This window comes from Clarias gariepinus, chromosome 5 (assembly GCF_024256425.1).
Source record: "Clarias gariepinus isolate MV-2021 ecotype Netherlands chromosome 5, CGAR_prim_01v2, whole genome shotgun sequence".
Taxonomy (NCBI): domain Eukaryota; kingdom Metazoa; phylum Chordata; class Actinopteri; order Siluriformes; family Clariidae; genus Clarias; species Clarias gariepinus.
The window spans coordinates 8,783,190-8,807,390 of NC_071104.1; the positions used below are offsets into that span (position 1 = coordinate 8,783,190).

The window sequence follows — 24,201 nt, forward strand, 5'->3', positions numbered from 1 at the left end:
AAGGTTTGCGGGATACACACAGTCATGGGTTTCCCTGATGGACTCCTTTCACCTTGGGACTATTTCTCGCCTTTTTGCATCGTCCATACCGCTTTACCCTGTATACAGGGTCGCAGGAGGCCTGGAGACTTGCGGCATCGAGGCAGGATACATCCTGGACAGGGTGCCAATCCATCGCACATTCGCACACTTAAGGCAATTTGGCGATGCCAATCAGTGTAATTTGCATGTCTTTGTACAGTGGGAGGAAACTGGAGTACACAGAGAGAACCCACCAAGCCCAGGGAGAACATGCAAACTCCATGCATCCTTCCCCATATGCCTTCATCAGAGCCAAGTCGAGAGGGGCCAGAGCTGCCCCGATGACACAAGGGGAACCCAATGGGTGGGTTTAATGTTAAAGGATTTATTATTGCTGCTGATCAGTGTACCTGTATTACTTTAAAAGGCAAAAGGCCAGCAGTGTATTTACGGGGCCGTCATACAAGTGAAAGCGTGTTTGTTCGAGCCCAGTGCCCTGGTCCTATCAATGCAGGTGATAACCTGTGACCAGAGCGATGGAGCATTCTTAACCATTTAGATAAGCAAGAAGACGAGGCCACTGTCCATCCCATGAGTATCACTGAGTTACTAAATAGAATGACAGCGTAAGGGGTCAATCACCCTCAGCCTTAGGGCTACAAATGGCCTGAACACAATACAAGATGCTCAGGCCACTGATAAGACGCACATCCTCTGTCTTATCTAAATGTGGGAAGGTTTCTCAAGCTCAAGCTTCTCCATTAGATAGACCATTGTTGTTAGATCATGTAAGCTGCAATAAAACACCTTTGGCAAAGGTTAAACTTTTATTCTCTGTATATACTTTAAAAAGACTAAACAATTAAACCAAGCTGTGCAAAATAAAACAAACAATATTAGGTGCGTCAGGCCAAACACTAGCTCCTAGTTAATATCTTACTTGCCTAAGTGATGATGATCATCATCATCATCCAAGTCCCGAAAAACAACCTCACACCAGTTCCAACGTAACTGCACACCAGTGCACAAAGCAAAATGGATGAGCGGTTTGGTGTAGAAGAACTTGACTGGCTTGCACAGAGTCCTGACCTCAACCCGACAGAACACCTTTGGGATGAAGTAGAGCGGAGACTGCGAGCTAGGCCTTCTTGTCCAACATCAGTGTTTGACCTTTACAACTGCGCTTTTGTAAGAAAGGTCAGGAAAATGTGTTCCATCAGGTTGACATGTCAGATCTCATGGCTCCTACAGTGCCTTATAGTATATTTACAGTAGATATCGTCTTTGGTACAGCTGGACAAAACGTGCAGTAGAAGGAGCTTTATAGATATTATCCAGTGATAAGTGATTATACACAATGGAGTGGCATGAGGAATCCACAGGCTCAATATTCTGCACGGCGTTTTGGCCAGGGTTTTTTTTTTTAACATAAAATAGTTGAATGATTTTCTTTTCGTATCTCTTACCGTATCATGGACAACCTTTTAAATTCTGGAGTGGCTGACGGATATCATCTGATGGACCTCTGGAGAATCACTCCTTCCATCTCATGATCACAAGTTGAATCGTGGGAGTCATTGGAACTTTGTGACAGTTGTCGAGTCAAGTCAAGTAGGCTTTAATTGTCATTTGAACCATATACAGTTCAGTACACACGTAGAAACGAACGTTACTCCTGGACCAAGATACTCTACAAAGGTGCAAAACGAGCAACCACACAACAAGAACGTGACATAATCCAATCATCAGATGCACAAATCAGCTCATCTGGCTCACCTCCTCTGATATGTGAGAAAGCATGAGAAGAATACGGCTAATAAGGCTTACCCCGCTCTCCCACACAGGATAAACATTCTGGAATCTCTGTCGAACTGTCTTGGCCGTCTTCCCGGTTGAGACAGCTAAAGGCTTTTATTTAATCTTAACTTGACAAGGCTATGCCAGGACAGAACCCGATCTCTCATCGTCGCAGGAGATTAGATCTCCGCAGCCCCAAATCAGCAATCGACAAAAGCCCCGCCGGCGATAATAGCCACTTGGGTCTCGGGGCTTTCTGCTTGGTTTGTTCTCAACCAGGCCATTGTTGCCAGTTAATTAAAGGGACTGCCTCTTCCAGAAGACCTCTGGAAAATGGATTGAGTGAAGACAGGTCTAAATGAAAATAATCAAACCCAAATTTCATCAAGTTACACACCCAATTGAACCTCTTTTACGCCAGTGTGTAAGAGTGAAGTGCTTCTCTTTATACTTTTATATTAAGTTTTTCGGTAAGGTTTAATTATTAGGGTTTAATAGTGACCAGGGTGTATGTCAACACCAAGACAGATTGAAGTTTCTGAAAACCCACAGCCAAAAAAAATTCACATGAGATCAGATATCAGATTTTTAAAAGATGTAAGTTTTTTTGACATTTCAATCATCCAGGATTTTATATCTGATTCCTCACGTCTTCATGCGTGAAAGGCTACACTGTTCTTCAGGGAGACCTGAGCGGAGGAAATTAACGAAATCTAAGTGGGATAATCCAGGTTTAGTGAATAAGGTTTATTTTTAGTTTTTAAAACACAAAGGAGGTGTGTCCCCTGTAAAACAAGATTGGGAATCCATGCGCGGGAACGAACTTTTAGGGTCAAGTGTGCGCCGGCTCAGGCTCGAGTCCGTGTGTGTGTGTGAAAGCACCATAAATACCCACGACTCACGGCTTTTTTTTTTAATACTTTATTTTAAATTAATAAAGACTTTTCTGTTTGAATGACTTGCTAATGATGACAGTTTTAAATTCAGTTTTAATCTGATGGATCTCTGGAATCCGTCGCTCCCTCCCTTAGATGATCCCAGGCTGAATCGCGGGAGCCATCAGAGCTCTGTGACGATCATCAGATGCACGAATCGACTCTTCTGGCTCACGTCCTATCATAGATCAGAAAGCATCAAAAGAATAAGGAGTAAACATTTAGGAATCTCTGTTCCTCCACGGCAATGTAAAAGACTCATCACTCGTTATCGCAGACGCATGATTGCAGTCGTTGCCGCCAAGTGTGACACAACCAGTTACTGGGAGGCGATTACTTTTTCACATAGGGCCAGGTAGGTTTGGATTGCTTTAGCTTTTTTCCTTTAATCATCATTTAAAAAACTGCATTTTATATTTACTCGGGTTATCCTTGTGTAATATTAAAAAAAATTGTTTAACAATCTCAATCATTTAAGTTTACACAAATATGCAAAACGTTTAGAGAGAAGGTCAAATCAAAGACTTTGTCTCTTAAGGATCCTGTAGTCCACAGAGCGATGAACACAAAGCAGCCGTCTTTGATTCCCTATTAGGAACGTCTCCTTGCACTAAATTATCTTTGCAAACATCCTGCATACAGTAGGTTCAGCAAGGGGGCAAATACTTTTTCAGCAATATTATGTATTTATTTGAAAGAAAAGAAAAAAAAAGACCATTGTGGTCGAATGTCTCACCCAGTGATGACAATGCAAAGAGTTTTTATGTTTAATCTGGACGTAGAAAGCCTTTAAATCTCGCCCATATTTCCCCCCCGTGTCTGCGTGTACTGTTCCCTTAAAAACATACTACCACGTGTGTAGTCACATGACTCCACCCAATACACCCTTGCCAAAAAACCTTGTCAGTGACCTATGAGGGCAAAAAATGAACAAAAACAAATAAAACAGTTAATTGTGATAATTAGTATTTAGCGCCTCCAGGTCCTGGGTTTGATTCCCGCGTCTGGTCTGTGTGCATGGAGTTTGCATGTTCTCCCCGTTCTTGGTGGGTTTCCTCCAGGTTCTCTGGTTTCCTCCCACAGTTTAAAACCATGCAGATCAGAAATTTAAATCCTATACACTCTTTTTTTTTTTTTGATCATTTTGAAATCAAAAATCTAATTTTGCCTAAAAAAATCAGAGATTTAATTTATAGGTCATATCGCCCAGGAATCTTGGTGAGCATCGGTCCAATCCGGTTTTGATCCTTGAGATTGTGGATTAACACATTAATACCACTCTTTATTTTTATTTAGTTCATTTGTATGATGTTTATTTTATGAGAAATTACTTCTTACTTTAGTGTCATTTTTCATTCAGAGCATCTGATCTGCTGTCACTTGAAGGTGCTAATCCATCAAGGACAAATCTGTCAGTGAAATGAATTGCTAGTACGTGCCAGCTACTGACTCAGGAATTTTTATACCATTTTTTGAAGAATCTCAAAATCATGAGGGCCCGGTTCATCTCCTCCGACCTGACGTTAGTGATACCTGAGCCTAGTTTCTCTCGGGGCCTCTTCCAGCCCTCTCCGTGGCCTCTGAGGCAATGGACAAACTCATCTCTATTTCCCAGCCAAGAGAGCCGCACAAAGGGAGTCCTTGTTCTGGGATCGAGATCCTCCCGAACCCACGGGCCAGTGAACAGGAGCGCCTCTGAGAGACTGACGGAGGAGGAGGGGCGCGAACTCCAGGGTGTATAGGGTGTAATCAGTTGGCCAATTAAACAGACCTTGGTCTCTCACCCACATGTAATGAGAGAGCCAGTGAGTGAGGGGTTAGTTTCTTATAAGAAAGTGATAAAAACTTGTGAGGTCCGCGAGCAGCCAAGGGCTTCAATCCGATCCGAAATAAAAAAATACCGCTCACGTACTCTTTTCATCACGTGTCGTAAAAGCTACTAGTTATTATAAATGAATAAATGATAGACATCTCGAAGTGACGTTTGTTCATGTCTGGCTGAACACAGCTTAGCTTACCTTACAGAGAAGGTTGTTTATTTAGTACACGGTAGGAGATGAATGTTCAAGGAATAGTATGATCTTAATCAGCTTTGAGGTTTCATGTACCAGCAATTGCTATGAACATGGCAAAGGCTGTGAAAGAACTCTGGCACATGAAGTGAAATGTGAGAAATGTGTAATTTCACCATAACGCTTGTTTAAAACACTAGGAAAGATGATCGTCTGGGCCGCCTTCTGGAAGTTAGCCGTTTATCTGGTTCATTTGCAAAAAACAATCAGTGTAGTCAAGTGTTCAGGCTCAACTGCTCAAATGTTTTCTCTCCCTTTTGACTGCTGCTTAAATAATTCAGTATAAAATTTAGGCTCAGCTGATACGATATTATAACGATAATCAGGTGCTTGATCAGTCGATTTGTAATATTTGGCCAAATTACAGTTTTGGGCCTTTTGTGTGCGTGCGTGCATGCGTGCGTGCATGCGTGCGTGCGTGCGTGTGTTATGCATATAACACAAAAACATTTGTCTGCCAAAGAAGCTACTTCTGACAAATTTCGCTTCCCTAAAAATTTCAAGTTGCTAACTTTTTGGAGAGATGATTTGAAAATGGCCATTTCTCAGCGCAATACTCTCTAGCCTTAAACAATAATAATTAAAAACAGAACTTATTTATATTTCTTTATGAGTATTGATTCAAGATGCATATGACTTATAAAAATTGTTGCTTAAATTCTGTAACAAGCAAAAAATCTGTAGAGTCCGTAACCATGTCATATTCATGTTGTGATATCTTAACAATTTAGCATTTTACACTTATAATACACTCTTTCAGGTTTATGTCTTTTCATGTGTAATCTAAATTGGCCAAGTTTCATCTGAGTGACAGTTAAGATCATTGGAAGATTTGAATTAAAAAAGGTTACGGACACTACGGACATAAAAGGGCATGAAATAGTATGTAGCAAATGTGTTTTTGTTTTTATTTGATTAAAGTATAAATGTGTACGCATATTTATCTGAATTATATTTATCTGATATTAGATCTAAAAATTTACTTTTTTACCTAGGTAAGGCACTTTTTTTAGCACCAATATCATGTTTTCGCAGATATTATGAATATAAATAGTAAAGCATGTACGATTTTAGAGAAACAGCAACATTTTACAAATAAAAAAAATGAATAAGAAAAAAAGATTTTAGAAAGGGGAAAAAAGGTTGTGGGTAGAATTTTTTTTTTTTCTTAAAACCTAAAATGCATCTATAGAAAGAAAATGCAGGAACTGTGGTGTAAAAGCCATATATCAAACTAATTTGTAAACCATTATATAATCTCTCTGTACATTCTTAGATCTACAACAGGGTTCTGCCTTGATCATAACTCAAAACTCTTAACTAACATGCCTGAGGGAAGTAAAGCAATCAGGAGTCTTCACCCTCAGCGTACGTAGACGCACCAAGACCAGATCAGATAACAGCGCGGCTTTATGCTCACAGATTTATTGCCCCACAATAGTGCTGTTTTATTTTTTCCCTCCTGAAATGCCCTCAGGAAAGTGAAAGGGGAGTTTTATAACTCGTAAATACACAGAGGTGGATCCTGTGTGGTTCTCACAGGAAACAGTAAGAGTGTGATATCATAGTTTAGAAAAGTACAAAATGAAGTCCTTAACAATAGGGAAGTATGAATGAAAACAAACAGACTGGGAGTACAGAAAGTGGAGAGGACTAAAGAGATTTGTGACGGTGAAGTAAAGAAAATTACCACCATAGCTATAGTACTATAAGGATCCGTCTCAATTGCGTTGTTCGACTAGAACCAAAGACAGAAAAAGCAACAGCAATGAAAAAGACCAGGCCCCTATTTTTCCACCGCCCCATGGTCCAGTCCTAATGCCCACGTGCCCATTGTAGTTGCATTTGGACTGGGATCAACAACCACTGCATAAAGTACCAGTAACTCGTGTCTCTAGTACAGGACCGACCATCCTAACCCTTTAAACTGCTCTCTTGTTTAAGCGTTCTCAGACTCCTTCAAAGATGTTATGTTAAGTCTCCTCCTGCTCTCACCCCCTCCTCATCTGTATCCCTCGTTCCAGCCAGTTTATCCAGAAGATCAAACATCAGTCTGGATTCTTGAGGCCTTCACAGCAGGGAGCGTTCTGTAAATCCTACATGTCTTTTTATTACTCCTGCATTGTCCTCAGGCTCTTTCTGCTTTACGAGCTGTGTCTGACTCCTGACTTGGTCAGCGCTGACAAATAACAGGGAATAACGCCACATAGCAAGGGGTCATAAAAGAGACACAAAAAGCCCTGTGGGTTGACATCCTGTCTTTTTGTACAAGCTCCCGCTAGTTGACATTAACAGAGACATGAAGAAAGTCATCTTTCAGAAACCTAAGAAAAGCTCACGTAGAACTTCAGACCTCATGGAATTTATTTGTTCACTTGTAATCTGGAGAATCTGGACTAAAGTGTTGCATGGCACACCGGTAGTAGTTTTTAAAAATTGTACCATGCCAGGATTTTGTCATTCTGTCTGAGTTTGTACTATGAGCGTTAATCAAATCGCAAGCAACAGCAGAAAGAGAGCCCGCAGCACTTTTTCATTCTGTTCAGCAGTAAAGAGAGGGCCGGAGTGAAATATAGAGACGTTTCAGTTCTAAAGTGGACAAAAAAATAAACACCTGCCTAAACACGGCATCTCCGTTGTGTATGCGCTGGTTTCAAGTGTGATAGCGTTCTTTTTTTAATATTGGGACGCTCACTGACATCCAAGATCGTCTTTTTTATTTTCTAAGAAATAAACACACTCCAAATGAATATACAGTACAGTATTATTACTTTTATCCACTTAAAACAAGCTGAATCTAATCTCGCAGAAAGTCAGACCTCCGGTGCGTTATAGTAATGGAGTCAGTTAGAATTGCAGTACCTGGACAGCTGTGGATAATTCTACCCACACAAGGCGTCTACTTCACAGGATATCTAACATATTGCAATTTGATGATACTATGCATACAGGATTTTTGTTGTTGTTTGTTTTTATAGCTTATATACAAAGAGTAATTAATATATATACTGAATGAAGGTGTAAAAGCGATCGACTTTTACAGAAGACCTCAAGCACAGTAAGGTGATGACACGCATTTTATTGGTGCAAACGTTTAAAAAAAGACCATAGGACCATGAATTACAATTCGGACCGAGGTGGCTCAGATTCAGTGAGTGGAACGTCTGATCTTTAAAAATTGACAGATAACTCGTCAGCAACTCAGCTGGGGATCACTGCCACAACATCTGTACATTCCTGATGTACAGATGTGAAGTAGGCAGTTCGTTCATGTCTCCAGCGTACTGAGAAAACTTTTTACCTTAATGGTGTCCAAGCACGAGTGAAACACTGGGATGAGTTTTTACTCTTATAACTCTTATATAACTAATTATAACATATTATTCTTATGATCTGTTATTGTGTACAATTAAAAGTCCTGGTTTGAACACCTGTAAAACTAATTTTTACACGTATAAATTTGTTGTGCCACATAAAACTGTGGCTTAACCACTTTTATAAAAATACACAGTGAATTTTTAAATTCACACTCTCATACTGCATCCTTTATCCCAGAGACATGGCTTGATTTTAAATATAATCTGACAATACCATAACCCAGGCCTAGTTTGTAAAATACCTAATCAGTCTCATTTTATCACCATAATTTTTTAAACTTGTTTCTGACTCAGAGAGAAAATATAAAAAAATATAGAAATTCATGACCATATTGGTATCGAAACAAGTAATCAAATATTAAAGTATTGTGACATCACTACTCGAAACGATTATTCGTTAGTGTTTAGATGTTATACTAAAGAATTCTTATTTGGCTAGTAACACACGCACATACACACACACACACAACCACATCAATCTGAATGATTCATTTCAGGAAGATGTGGGTCTGCGTGACAACTCCATACATTCTCTAGACACAGAAATGTGATCCGGTCCCTTCTGCTGTCAACAAGGGCTTCCTGTAGTGCACTAGAGAGCACTTGAGTGTCCCGTGCGTGACTGTTGAACCTCCAGCTCTTTGAGCCGATGAGCCGAGCAGATCATGCAGGCTGGAGTGTTTTCTCAGGCAAGCTGTTACATCAGACCGAGTTCCTTTGTTTGCAAAAAAAAAAGTTTTATGTAATAAATGGATGTTGATTCATTTTGAAATAACGAAAAGAAGGAAAAGGAAAGAAAAAATGAAAATACCACACAGACTACAATCACATATCCCCCTGGATACAATTACAACCCAGGGCTTAAAATATCACACACCTCCCAAAAATTTACCTTCCGCTTTGATTAAAGAGCACAGTGTGGTGTCCAGGTCACATGTTTGAAAATGATTCCTTATGTTCCGAGAAAAACAGATTTTACATTCAGAGTCCTGGACTATGCCTGCGCCATCAACTCCACAGATGTGATAATCTGGTCCTTCAGTACGTTCAGGTCGTCACCTGACTTCGTTTTATTGCCGCATAACGTTGCTGAGTCTGGACGTGAGCGACTGAATCAACCCCAGATCATAACACTGACTCCAGAGGCTCGTACAGTGGGCTTTATGAGCTTCCCTTCTTGCCCTGACGCACACCTCGCTCTGAAATAGAGTCAAGCTAAACTCGTCATATGACCTTGTCTGTTGATCCAAAGTCCGATCTTTATGTTACCGAACAAACTGAATATGGACACACAGCTGTTTAGTCCCGATCCCGATCACATTGTGTGTGTGTAGAAATGCTCTTATTTTCACAATTAAACATAGGTTTGACGTTAATTCTTGATTTTCTTTTTGTTTTTAACCATGCAACTTTATCACGTGACCTCCGTTCATGATTTTATTTTTATTTATTTATTTTTTTTAACAATGCAACTTCACCAAGCATTTAATGATCCCTGGTCATGCACTTTTATGACTATTTCTCACACCTGCAAATGTACTATTTGCACAGAATTAGTATTATATATTAGATTATATATTAGACAATATATATTAGATTTATATTTATTGTTCTATTTATAACACTGTATTGTTGAATGGTATACAGCGATATCCTCGAGCACACAAAATACTTTTACTCCAACACTGCCTCCATTCTTCACAGACGATGGATAAAAATCGCACGCAGGAAGCAAAAACCTTGAAAAACCTATATACGCCTCGCCAAATGAAAAACACGGGACTAATATTATCACAGGACCTCTGTGTTCGCCGAAATATGGTAGGACATTCACGGGGGGAATTTTTACTTTACAAATTACAGGCGTGGCCGATTCAAAGGAGATTAAAATCACTGACAACCTCCGCAATTATTACCAATCACACGGGACCCCAGGTAATACTAATCCCGTGTGAATAGGACTTAAGTTGTTGGTTCAGCACTTTCCTTGCAGGTTCTAATAATGTGTTGAACAGTTCTTATCTCCCTAGTTTTCATTGCCGGATGCTGACTTTTTTTTTTTATATATATTTGGCCAAGCAGTATATTTTATGTCTCATGCTTGACTTTTCCAATAAAAATACAAATCAGGTTAAACAAATACATGACTCGTCAGTAACCCCAAGGCCCTGAGGTGTCAGTGTGTCAGTCAAGTCCTCTCCCGTTGCCATGTGTTGAACCACATTTTTTACATTTTTGTCCTGTATAATTTGGGCTGCAGGTTTTTAGCCAAAAGTTGTAAATCCTTCAGTGGTGTTATTTTTTTATGATGATGATGATGATGTACTCGGAATTCACCATCGTCTCACGGACGTTCAAGACAACCTGGTCATGACTGAGAGTTACAACGTGTGTGGCCACAGAAAGGTGTTTATTCTTAAATAGCACTGAAGTGGCTCTTTCGCGAGGTAGCGTGTCGGTGTAATCCCGCGTAATCTTCCTCATCCTGTCTCTGACAGATTTATATTTCTGCACTGATATTTTTCACATCGTTAATCAAGTTCGACCCGAGCCGAGCGATCAGCCCCGTGCTGCCGTAAACTACAGTTAAACCTTTAGTCTAACGGATTACGGCATGCGAGTGACAGGAGAGTTTTGTGCAGCGATTTTCTGCGAAGAACCGCCACCCAGGATCAACGTTTACTCAGGATGACTGCATTTACCTCGCCACTTTGTTCTGCTCTGAATAATTGCTTGTACGGCCATAACTCTTATTGTGTTTTAAAAGGTTTAACAAGGAAGCATTATCGATCTAGTAAGTATGTTTTACATAAGTCTCATTGCAATAGTGTGTTTTGTGTGTGTGTGTGCTAACATATATAGTGGTAAAAGTCCTTGATGTTAAGAGCTAGCTATACAATATGTTACAAGGCTTAAGGATTAACCCCTGGTATGTAAGGATGTGGTTTCAGACTCTACAAAGGGATTAAGATAAGCACTTCAGTACAGGAAACTGTATAGCCAAGGATTCTGTGCTGTGTAGAGTAAAGTTTGATATCGCGACTCGCACCATGAGACTCGACAAATTCTCCATCCTGATTAGCTCGAAGGGGTCGATTCGTATTCCGTAACGGCATGATTTTAAGATTGCAGTCAGTTCATTAGTTTTTGAGTCAGTCTGGTGAATCAAAAGTACAGTACGTCCTCAATGACTCCAGGAAACATTTAAATACCAAGATGTGTATTTTAACTGAACTGTTTATAAACTGCAAGCGTGTGCAAGTCGTCTATTTACAGCTACAGACTCGTAAAACGCATTTGTACGCTATTAACAGCGTCGTTTCCACAGAGAAGTGGCACAGCAGCATTCTTCCTTGTGAACGAGCTCATGGTGTGTCTAGGCCAGGATTTCTGTAAGAGACGAGCATCATGTTATGCGTTTCGAAGCGAACAGGCGCTCGGTCACAATACGGTGACGAGCCTCTTACCTGCGGTAAAACATTTCAATGGTGCAAACGTTTTAAAGAAGGGTGAACATCTGTAAAAGACAATCCCAGCTGTGGTGATTTAGGGCTTATTGCAGTCACTCATTAATTGAGTTCCTGGGAGGCCAGCATTTCAGACAGCCTGATCATGGACTAAAGCTTTCTACCTTGATGGTATCCAAGCACTGGGATAAGTGTGTTAGTGTAGCAGGGGATTATATAGAGAAATAACTCTCATAATTGTGCTCTGTACAATAAAAAGTCCCAGTTTGACCCGAGCACCCCTCGTATAAGTGAACGCAGGATTTTAGAGTAATAGCTAGATCGTTTTTAAAAGGGAAGGAAATTATGCATCTTAGAAATTACACAATAAATTGATCTTTTGTTTGTCGTTTTTCAAATTAGACTTTTTTAGATAAATGTGTGAATAGTCTTAAATTGATGGAAATTCTTTAAAACTCTATTTTACGTTTGCAGAAAATAGAAACCGTTTCCAAATTTTTAGCTTCTTCTTCTTTTTGAGTTTATGAGTGCTTGGTGCAATACTGCCACCTACTGGATTGGAGTATAGAGCAGACAATTGGCAGGAAAAAAAGCCAACACTAGTAGTTTTTATTTATTAATATAGCTACTTAAAAAAAGTTAAACTCTCAGTCCAATTTTTTTTTATTATTAGCAAGTGCTATAAAAATAATCTAAATCAAAAAGCTCAATAGTCATACAAATCTAATCGGATCGAAGCAACAGCATACCTATGCCTCACAACTCTCAGACTGGTAATTCTTTTTTCTTTGGTGAGATATTATATTCCAGGGATCCATCACATATCCTTTCTAGCTGTTACATGTCATCATAGTAACACATGCCGGGGAACGGGAAAAAAACAACTGTTGCTGCTGAATCAGTAAACACTCATGCAGGGCGTAACAGCATGAGCCCAGAGCACTTGGCAGGTGGTGTGGTGTGTGAAGTGTGCAGCCAGGTGCTCGCTGCTAAAACGAGCTCTCCGAAACTGCAAGACCATTAAACCTTCTAAAAACCTTCCGAACCCTTTCTGCTGGTAGGGCACTCAAAAACAATTGTGATCCTGACCGCCTTTTTCCTCGGGCCGTCATGGGAACCGGTATCCCATAACCTTCAGGGACTCCAGTGGGGAAAAAATAAACGCTAAATAACTTCCTGAAGTGTGTTTGAAGAAAGGAATGTTTGTAGTGGCGGTGGTAATATGTGGAATAGAGTAGATTAACATAAACGCTCCTGTGTGAGGAATGAAACAAAACCGGGTGTGGCATTATTGGAAAATAATCAGTGACAGCCCATCCTTTAGCGCTTTATTCCTCTTATACCGCCTGTTTGTTTTTTTGTTTGTTTTTTAATATGAGGCATATATTTTTTTTATAGTTGCGTTTTTTGTTATAAAAGACAAGTTTCTTTTTAGTCCCACTTACCTAATAGCAGCTATAAACAGTAGTTTCCTCACCAGTTTCTTTTTTTCTCGTACTCGGCATGTTGGTGAGAAACCGCAAAACTCCTCCTTCCTGAATATTCGAGAAGAATGCGAGGAAACGCAAAGTTACAGAGTAGTGACACTTTACTGAGACTGGAGACTCAATGCATTAAAAAAATTTTTTACATAAATTAATAGGAATGGGAATCACCATGAAGCACCCGATTTGATATTACCACGATACGCAGGTGTCTATTTGATTGGTATCGAGATTTTATAAATACAGGGGAACCTCGGCATACGAATGGCCCTAAAATTTCTTTACATAAAGATTTAAAATTGTTCAAGAAATTTCCATCATACAAACCGAGCACCGTCTAGGTTGTGCGTACACCCGAGAGCCATTTGCATCAGTGGAAAGCTAAGTAAAGTGATTTTACAAATTTTGTGGTTATCATTATTATAGATTTTTTTTTTTTAGTCAGCAAAACATGTTTCAAAACAGTCAACCCACGATGCCACAGTTGCACTCGGTATGCGCTCAAAAGTTATGTGATTTTTCGTGTGTTTTTTCTCTTTTTTTGTAATATTGGTAATAATATTTTTGGGTGACTGGAACAGATTATCTGCATTTTCATTAATTCTTATGGGAAAATCTGCTTTGCAATATTTCTGTTTTAAGAACTCACCTCTGGAATTAATTAAATTTGTATGAAGTTCTGCTGTATCTTGACTTGATAATTTTTTTTTCCTAATTTTAAACAAACTTCTGAATAATTCGCTCCTACCATACCATGTGTGGCTAATTTAGAGCACCACCTGCAGGATCATAGAGGAACTGCAACATTTTGCCGCCTCAATTAAGACAGGAGTAGCTGCAGATCGAAGTAATGGGCGTGTCGAAAGGTAGGGGGCGTCCCGAAAGCTCTTTATGATTGGTTGCACAAGTTGCCTGTTTAAAGGCTAATATTAAAGTAATGCAGCCAACATAATCCTCTATATTAAAATTCCATTCTTTTCCTGTAAAATATCGATATTGCAAATATTTCTTTTTAAACATTCTACTGCGTTGCCACGGGTTACTGACGTCATCCTCACGCGTTTGAGTCATGGTCGTGGCTAAAAGGGATATATAGCTCCGACCGGAAACTAACAATGAAATGAATTATTATACCTATTGTATCATTTTTCACGTCTAAAACTAATCCTTTCTGTAATACAAAAAGTTTTATTGTTATAAATAACGTTCGATTAATGTGCGCATGCCCAATAGAGCTCGAGCTGTATTCCTTCTAACCTTAACTGTATTAAACCCATAATCAAAATCAAATTACAATTATTTAAAAGAATATAGTACCACAAGCTGTTCATAAAATATTTAATGTAATTTTAATGTTTTTGGAATAATATTAACTTTGTTAATTGTTGGTTAAACAAGACCAAAAAAAGTTACAGAATTAGTCATTCAGAATGTTTTGAACTGACAGTTGTTTTTCTGTAGTTTTACTAAAACTGCATAAAAACTGAAAACATCCTTGTTTATTCTGTTTTGTTCACCGTTTTTTATACTGTTTTATATTGCTTTTTAAAATGTCATTTTAATCAACTAAAATAAACACACTTGCACTATTCTTATTGCACTGTTCCACCATATCAGCCTTCTGTGTTGTAAACTGTCCCTTTTTGCAGAACAGTAACTCAATTTATTCTACCTCTGTTGTTCTCCAAGTTCTCCAGTGTTATTTAAGTTTTTTTTATAGGTTTATTTAAGTTTTTTCAGTGGTATTTGCAACAAGGGTTGAGAGAAACGTAATTTCAATTCTCTATGTGTATACACTGTACATGTAGCAGAATTGACAACAACGTTGACTTTGACATTCCCTGATGAGGACAAATATGGTTGATAAAACACCACAATAAAGAGGAGGAGGGGTACACTTTAGTAACCTTTGAAGTGGCACTTATTCAGTAAACAGACACAATTTTAGCCAATAAAACATTTTATTTAGAGGCAGAGCTGCTCTGTTTAAGAGTGTATTCCACCCAACCTGTACACTCAATCTGCTCATTCATTCATTTATTTATGCTGTAGTAGCAGTCCATGGAACAGAATCCTTCAAACTCTCGGTCAGAATAAAATGATGAGGCCTAAAACATTTCACGAGGCCTAAAAACATCTGTAGCGCAAAACGGTCACCGATACAAACTGCCAACCCTTACTTCGAGGGAAAACCTGTCCGTGTTTCGTCTCACAGTAATATGTGTCTGTCGACAACAATTAAACGAACAATTAAATGACGAAAATAAAGAAAAAAATTATTTATATTGACTAACCACACCAAGCCTTACCGCCGCCATGTTCTTCCACGCTAAAATAAAGGTACTTACATATAAATAGGATTACCGCTGATTGGCCAACGCAGAAGCTCCTTTCACCAATGAGAAACCTTTCGGCACGCCCCTACCTTTCGGCACGCCCCCTACCTTTCGGCACGACCCCTACCTTTCGGCACGCCCCCTACCTTTCGGCACGCCCCCGACCTTTCGGCACGCAAATTGGCCAACGCAAATTGGCCAACACAAAAGCTCCATTCACCCACCAGTTTCTTTTGACATGCCCTCTCCCCTTCGGCACGCCCCGACCTTTCGGCACGCCTTATTGCTCCAGCCTGCAGTTATCCCTACTTGCCTCAATTACAAAAATAAAGATTTTGGGCTTCCTGATAACAAAGAATTGTGGTACATCACCGAATCCATGTAAATTTCTCCTTTCCTTCCCATCCCTCACAATTTATAAGAATTGTGTGTTTTTTATTTGTTTTGGTGGAAATTACAGGGAAAATAACATATTAAAACAGACATGTTAATATAAACCTGTGATTTGCCTTGGAGTGAAAGTAGGCTCTTTAGCTTTCTACCAAAATAGTTTTCTGTAAAGTAACCAAGTGTAGCTGGAAAACATTCCCTTTCCTCACTCTGTGTGTGTGTGTGTGTGTGTGTGTCTGTGTGTGTGTGTGTGTGTGTGTGTGTGTGTGTATGATAATCACCCTCACACTTCCTCGCTGAATTCACACAGCGGCCTCGGGCTGCCGCTCACCAGCTTCTGCCGGGCGATCCTCCAATCCCGAGGCTGCGTCCTCAGGAAGTTGTGGGGTCAGTGATTCCCTTTAGGGAAGAGGAGCTACAGAGGAAATTGGCTCTCAGACCGTTTTTTTTCTTCACTTGAACAATCTCAGTCTGCTCTGTGAGAAGTCCTCTGAGTGTCAGGACACTTTGTTTTTAATGGGCTTATAATTCTACAGCATTAAGGTAAGACTGTAATTTAATGACGAGACATTTTACATGTTAAATAATAAGCCTTGTGTCTGTGTTCGGTGGTTTGTGTGCTGACTATTTAATTTCCAGTTCACTGTAAAATACAGTGATACAACCAGGCCTGTCGTTTTGTCTTGTACGTTTATAAATTTCTTCTACGAGCATCCAAGCTTTTCTCATGCTCTGTCTACGTTCTGCGTGCTTTACCAAACATCCAGTGCTTAATCAATGAGGTATTTGTTACACACGATGAAGCTCAGTGTAACAAATCTGTCCTGACTCACAGGACGTTCGGTAAGAGATAAGCAGCGGGGTGCCATTACTTGTTAATGCGTAAACAATGTGGGTGTCAGAACAGACTGCTGAGGTGGAGAGTTTAACACTACAGGCTGTGAGATGACCGATGAGTCAGCAATCTGCAGGAGCTCCAGTGTTCTGACTACAGAATCAGACGCTGGGAAATCTCATTTATCTGGTGTTGTGTTTCTGTGGAAAAGATTCAGCAAAGTGGGAGTGAGAAGTGTCACATATAACATAGTCCCAGTGTTCCCAGTATGTGTTATGTTTGGACCATGGGTCTCTATAACGTCAGTGCTCACCAAGTTAATCCAATTGGGATTAAAAACGCTGGCCTCCCAGGAACTCCTTTAATGGCACACACATGTTGAAATGGCTTGGAGCGAGGTCAGGACTGGATGGAAGGATGTGGCTGGGAACGACTGCGGCTAAGAGTCTCATCGCGGTACTGCGCCAATCGCTTTTACACCTGAAATGTCAACACAAGCCCCTGTTTGACTCGAATTCCCTTCATCTTGATACGTTCTCTATCTCAGAAAAGGGCATTTATCATATTGCACAGTCCTACTAATGACTGCATGAATCATAACTTGTCAGAATCGGAGAGGTCAGGTTTAGTGCACGTAAACTCGACTGCGTGACCGGAACTCTTCAGAATTTGCGATGTGATCGGTTTGAACCTTCCATCTTTCATCACAGCGCTTCAGAATTTTCTCAGAGGTTTAAACCTAAAGTGATTAACAGAGACGTGCTCAGCTTGAGCAGGACTCCCGAGTGGAATGTGAGAACACCTGAACACCACGCTCTCTCGTTCTGATGTAAAGATACGTGTGAGAAACCCGTAATCTCGGCTCGAAGACGAACCCTCGGGCCAGATTGCGAGCAAGCGTTCAAGCGTGGAAACTCGAAACAGAGCAGTGCTTGTGCCCGGCCCTAATGATTAACCTTCATGGTCGGGACACACTCCCGCTCCTTACTAACAGCCAGTTATGCAGAGATGCTTCACCTCCTGCTTGTAGCGACATACTGTATATAATAATGAGACTTATTTTTTTGTGCGGATTATACATTTGTAATTATATCAAGCTTTTCCATTTAAGTTCACAACAGTGTTTTGTTCTCACAGTAAATGTTTCTTGTCTAATACACATCGCAATCTTAAGCACTTGATAAAGGAGGTGTGGTTTTATTTGGACATGATGTCATTGGAAAATCTCCAAAGCCCTTATTGTGATACATTATCAGTTTTTAAAGCTTTTTTGTGTTGTAATGTTGACTTTGCGGCAGGCATGCAACAGATCACAGAACTCACGGGTTGGATCATATCATGTTTTAAGCTCGGGAATCAGATCATTTTACAGATCAGCAAAAAAAAGACAAATATAATTTAGGGTTTTATTTACTTGTAGATATGAAAAAACATTTAGGGTGTACCTGGAGAAGAAAAAACTCATTGCAAACAAAATTGCGTACGATATTTTAAGAAGGTGAAAGTTTCTTAAAGAGAATCATTACTGGCGATGAGAAGTGGATTCATCACTACGAGCCTGAGAGTAAACGGCAAAGTATGGACCGGAAACATCAAGTTCAAAAGTCAACCATCAGCTGAAAGATTCATCATTGCGTACAGTTTTCCTGGATTCTCAAGGACCAGTATTAGAAAATTATCAGGAAAAAAGTTTTAACAAATCAATAGTTCTCGTTACAGTAAAACACTTAGTGAAGAGCCGAAGACTCTATAAACGCACAGGCCTTATATCCAAGGGCGTCGTGATCTCGCGTGACAAGGCGGGTCCACACACTTCTGCCCACACTGTCAACATTCGATTTTGACATGTTAAAGCATCCTCCCTATAGTCCTGATCTTGCTCGGTGGGACTTTCACCTGTTTGGTTCCCTGAAAGCAGCCCTACAAGGATAATAGAGTCACTTCTGATGAAGAATTTTACATGAAGACAGCAGTGCATCCGTGGCTCACAGATCAGCCTAAAACATTTTTAACCAGGGAATACGAAAGCTTGTTGATGGATGGACAAAGTGTATTGAAAAGCACACAGATTATGTAAAAAAAAAAAATGATGCATTTGATGATGCAAAAGTGAATTAAAATAAATTATACAGCCTGAGTGCAAATGATTTTTTACTTACTCTTACAGATTAAAATTTAATTTCTAAAATTCTCTATCTCTCTTTCTCTCTTTGCCGTCAGCTATTAATTGATGAATATTATGTATGACAATAGAATTGTAATACTTAAGACATTTCTCCATTTTTGTTATTAAATGATATGTATCTGGATTTATTTTTTTAAAGATTCCGCTGCTTCTAATCGGTGTTTGCAATCGTTATTAAAGAATATATTATTAATATCTAAGCATTAAAAAAAAGGTCAATATTTGTGATGTCTTTTAACGCTGCATTTAAAAGCATCATTTAATCACCACTCAGCCCGGCCCTGATGTGTACAGTATGTTTCTACAGTGTGTGTGTGTGTGTGTGTGTGTGTGTGTGTGTGTGTGTGTGTGGTTTGTAGTGGCGTTAAGTGCATACCTGTTCCTCCCCTGCCTGAAGGGTGCACTGTCGTGATCTTTCTGGCAGCTGAAGTGCTCTTTGTGTTGTCTGGTCTTAGCTTGCTGTTTCACACTGCTTTTATTCACATGAGCCCCGTCACTCGAAGATTTCACCTGAGCCTCCTGGCTTTCGCTGTGAACTCATTTATTTATTACGCTTAACTTGTTCGGTATTATCTTGAACAGACATTGTCTCACCCGTTTTTGTTTTTTTTCCCCCCTATTTCAGGTGCCTGCTTTAACACGTTCCTGGACGATGGCTGTCCCTGTCGTCATGTACCTTTTGCTGGCTTCCAGGATGCTTCTCTCTGTAGTGAATTGTGACAGCATTAACTTCTATAATATCAGACCTCCTCTGGATGGTGAGTGCTCTCGCTCATCTCTCTCATACGTAAATGTGCCAGTTCTTTATTAGTATCGAGCCAGTCCTGATCGAGCTCCTGCAGGTCAAAAAAATGCTATCAAGCTATAATCTATACCGCTTATCCTGGGTAGGGTTGTAGGAGATGTAGGGACGCCAGGGACATTAGGGCACAAGTAAAGGTACATCCTGGATAGGGTGCTAAACCACACACAAGTACACCCAACCAATGATATACTAAGGCAGGAGTGCTGAATTAAAATTAAATTAAAAATTGGAAATTTCCAGAATTTCATGTTTTTGTTAGGATTTAGATCTCTATATCTAAAAAAAAAAATAAGGCGGCACGGTGGCTTAGTGGTTATTACTGTCACCTTGCACCTTGAGGTCCTGGGTTCGATTCCCACGTCCAGTCCGTGTGCATGAAGTTTGCATGTTCTCCCCTTGTTTGGTGGGTTTCCTCCGGGTTCTTTGGTTTCCTCTCACAGTCCAAAGGTTTAACAGAATTGATCAGAAATCACCGGATAGAACTTTCATTCAATCCGGGTCCGGACCGCAGTCCGCTGTTTAGTGATGGCTGTGCTAAGGGCTATATGGAAACACTCATCATTTTTCAACGTGTTTTTGGACTGTGGGAGGAAAGCCACTAGGCACGGGGAGAACCTGTGACTCGAACCTTCAACTCTGAAAGTGCGAGGCGACAGTGCTAACCACTAAACCACCGGGCTGGCTCAAAGGAAACCTCCTGCACTAATTTCAGTTTGAGACTTTATACTAATCATCAAGATGTAAAAGATTCACAATTTGTGTGATCATACCGAACGTCCTCAAGCTTTAAGAATTAATGATTTAGATTTTTTTTTAAATATTCAAATGGTTGTTTTTTAAAAATGAAAATTGGATGAGATAATGTAATGTAACTATAGCAATTTAATATTTAGTATTTTCCCATTTCCCAACTTTTTCATTTTTTAGTTTTCTTTTTTTCGACCTTTACATTTCTAGTGCTCTTCTTCACTATAATTACATTTCACTGTTTTTGTTTTTTCTCCTCCCTGATCTCCAATCCTACAGCGACTCCGTATCCCAAAAGCTTTAAGTGCTTCACATGCGAGCAAGCCTCGGATAACTACAGCTGTAACCGCTGGGCTGAAGACAAGTGGTGTCCTCAGAGTAAGTGCTTCGTGTCCTACAAAAAAATAACCTTTTCATTCCTGCACCTTAGAGGTGTTTATCAGAAAGAGATTTTTAGTTTGTTTGTTTGTTGTTTATATGGAAATTTTAATAATACCGTATGTTGCAGGGTTCTCAACCCAGTTTCATCCCAGGTCATTTCAAATCTCCTTAGTTGTTTGCTTTGCTTGTTTTTTTTTTTCGGCCAGGCAGTTTCTGTTGGTTTTGTCAGTGCAATGTCTGCAAAAGAAATTTGCTTGTGGTAAATAATATAAAAGTAATATATTTATTGTTCCTGTGTTTACAGACACACAGTACTGCATGACCATACATCATTTCGGTCGACACGGGAAAACCAAGTTTGTAACGAAAAGATGCGCTTCGTTTGATGACTGTAACTTGACCGGATGTCGACACCATGGGAACGCACATCACGTGGTGAGCTCACACACTTCACATTCTACGTGTATATATTATTATTTATGCGTGCATTACTCCACAGCAGAGTAGTATACAGCATTAATATTTCTTTTAATCATTACAATCATGCCTTGTATGCTGATCCTTGATTATCGACTTCTCTCAGGAGTGTGTGTCCTGCTGTGAGGGCATGGCATGTAACGTGGAGCTTCCCACTAATCACACCAACGCCGTGTTCATGAGGATTCAGGACTTCAACTCTGCCACAACACGCAGCACCAGCATCAAGACTCGCGTGTTTCTGCTAACTACAGCTCTTATAGCGGCGTTACCTTTCTGACAGTATCTTTATATCCTACTGGATCATAGCTAAAGGGCTTCTGGGAGTCTACAAGAAAGCAAAAAGCCCTTCCTTCATCCTGAGTGTCGGACGTACAGTATAAAAGCAGCCGATCATGACAGCGAAGCTGTCAGTGAACAAATCCGAACCAAGACCCCGCGCAATCAGAGACTTGACATGCCAGTGACATGCTAAACAGACTGAACAAAAGGTATCATTTAGCTCTGAGGGTGTTGCGATGCTTCATTAGGTTTGGATCGACCCTGTTCAACGACACACACAAGGACGAGGGATTCTGGGATGGTGGGACGACCTCCGCTATTGGCTCGGAGCCCAGAGACTGTCCCAGAAAAATGCTAAGAAGAGGGAAACCGCTCTCTAAAGCAGAACTTTCTGGAGGAGATCTGGCGTAGCGAAAGAGGACAAGTCACACTTTACGTGTGATGAAGAGCGCTAGTAGAAGCGGTAAATCGTTGGACGATTTGAGGCAGTGATTTAAGAGTTTTTATAGCTGTATTTATAAATAAAATATAAAAAATACACCATTAAAGAAAAGAGTATTAATACAAGGGGTGTTCTAGTCGAACCTGGATGAAATCTGTTGTGAATGAATGTGTAAAACCGACAGTTGAGACTCTTAGCTGCAGTAAAACATTTGAACGGTACCAGCGTTTTAAAAGCGGGCCAATGACGATGCCGGCTGAGGAGCCCACTGCAGATGTTCCTGTCAACACCTGATCCTTGAAAATCGATGGATAACTTGTCGACAACTTGCACAAGAGACATTAAAGGAGTTCCTCGGAGGCCGGTGTTTCAGACATGAAGCAAAATAAAACCTTTTTCCTTGCTGGTATCCAAATACTAGTGAAGCACTGGGATAATTAGTGTAGCAGGGGATTATATAGAGAAATAAAGTTTTTACTCTCAATTAAAAGTCCACGTTTGACTTGAACACTCGTCTCATATTATATACTGTACATCCGAAAGGATTTAATTCAGCGCTGCTGTTAGGGTTCCACCTGCTTTCATAATGCATTTCTCTTTTATTTCTATATAAATATTATTATAATACATTCACAGCCTGTGCGATCTATACTGCATTGACCAAATAATTTGTCCCTGTTTAATATTTACACTATTTGTGATAGGATTTATTGTTTTCCCTTCATTCATGTTAAATCACATACTGTATATAATGGGACAAGATTTGTCTTACCAGATTCTCTCTGCAGTTTGTAAAAGTGTGAATTGAATGCATTAAAAAACAGGAAATGTTTAACCATAAGGGTATCCTGATGAAAGAATGGTGCAAAAACGATAATAAAAATCTTTATTGTGTAAGAATTGTGAATCGTTTTAGTCGATAAACAGTAGATATAGATATACCTGTAGATCAGCGAACCTGGTAAAGATGTTGGAATCACATGACTGTGAATTGACACCAGACTTTAAATGATGTCTCTCACAAACACACACATACACACACTTTATGTCAAAGTTTATTCCAAGAACCAGTTTTCTTCTCCAATGATCAAGTTTGATTTTATCTGCACTTTAAATCCGATTTTGTCATGAGCTTAGTGCTGGTTTTAAGCTTGACTTAAGTTCGAGTTTTTATGAAACGAGGGGCTTCTTCTTCTCCATCAACCTCCCTCCACATTAACACAACTCCTTTAAGACCGATGCTGCTCAACACAAAGCCAAGTGCCATTTGTATCTTCTCTGTCTAGACTAATGATATTGGCTTTGTCTGACCAAACATGTGGCGTTTTCTTTATGCAATGATGTGTGTGTGTGAGCCAGACGCTACTGATGGATGGCATTGAAGTGTGTCGGTTTGTATAGATTAGACGTACCCCCTGTTTTTTCAGTGAAAAGTGTTTACTGAGCGTTAACATGTCAATGGAAGTTGAAGCCACTATTTAGCTGCATGAATGAATCTCAGTGGACAGCTGAACGTTAGAGGAACAAGACCTTCAACTATCCAGTACTGGTGATCGGTGATCCTGTTCCTCAGTATGGCCTCAGATTCCTGTTCTTGGTTGACAGGAGTGAGTGGACCCCGATGTGGCCTGTTGCTCTTGTAGCTCATCCACATCAAGGTGCAATGTGTTTTGCAATCTGCGATGCTTTTTTGTGTAACACGGTTGCGAAGAGTGACTACATGAATTACCGTAGCCTCAAACATGCAAACCCAGACTTCTCTGCCTATGAATAAAATACTCACAGTCGTTTATACCTTATATTTAACATGAACTTTAAGTAACTCGACTTGTATCTGCATGTCTTTGGAAATGCATTACACTAATGCAACACAACCACGTGTGTTGCAAGCATTTTTCCAAATCTAGATCTTGTCCGGCTCTGTAACCCGACCGGGTCGGCCTCGACTGCAGTGTCTCATTGTGTTTGTTTTCTGAAGGCTTGTAAAGTGCACAGGGGGGTCAGAGTTCATAGCATTAATTGGAGTCTCAAAGAGATCCTGCTTTCTTCGCTATACCATAAAGACCCGAGGCGTTCTTAGCAACGCAACCACGGAAACATTAATAGTTAAGGACAACCTCCTGATGGATTACAGATGGAATTGCTGAGTCATCACCTTTAACATTTAT

At 40.0% G+C, this 24,201-nt stretch overlaps 1 protein-coding gene across 2 annotated transcripts in view; it reads left to right on the forward strand.

The window, feature by feature from the left end:
* Positions 1 to 22,892, forward strand: part of lypd6b (LY6/PLAUR domain containing 6B) — a 31,717-nt gene extending 8,825 nt beyond the window's left edge. The window contains exons 1-5 of one of the 2 annotated variants that reach the window (XM_053496900.1): positions 16,294 to 16,422; positions 19,525 to 19,657; positions 20,731 to 20,829; positions 21,137 to 21,267; positions 21,416 to 22,892. In XM_053496900.1, coding sequence (XP_053352875.1) covers positions 19,552 to 19,657; positions 20,731 to 20,829; positions 21,137 to 21,267; positions 21,416 to 21,589 — 510 coding nt within the window. In that variant the 5' untranslated portion in view covers positions 16,294 to 16,422; positions 19,525 to 19,551 and the 3' untranslated portion in view covers positions 21,590 to 22,892. Of the gene's footprint in view, positions 1 to 16,293; positions 16,423 to 19,524; positions 19,658 to 20,730; positions 20,830 to 21,136; positions 21,268 to 21,415 lie in introns of those variants that run through there. The other variant, XM_053496901.1, reaches the window with a different exon arrangement.
* Positions 22,893 to 24,201: the final 1,309 nt, after the last annotated feature.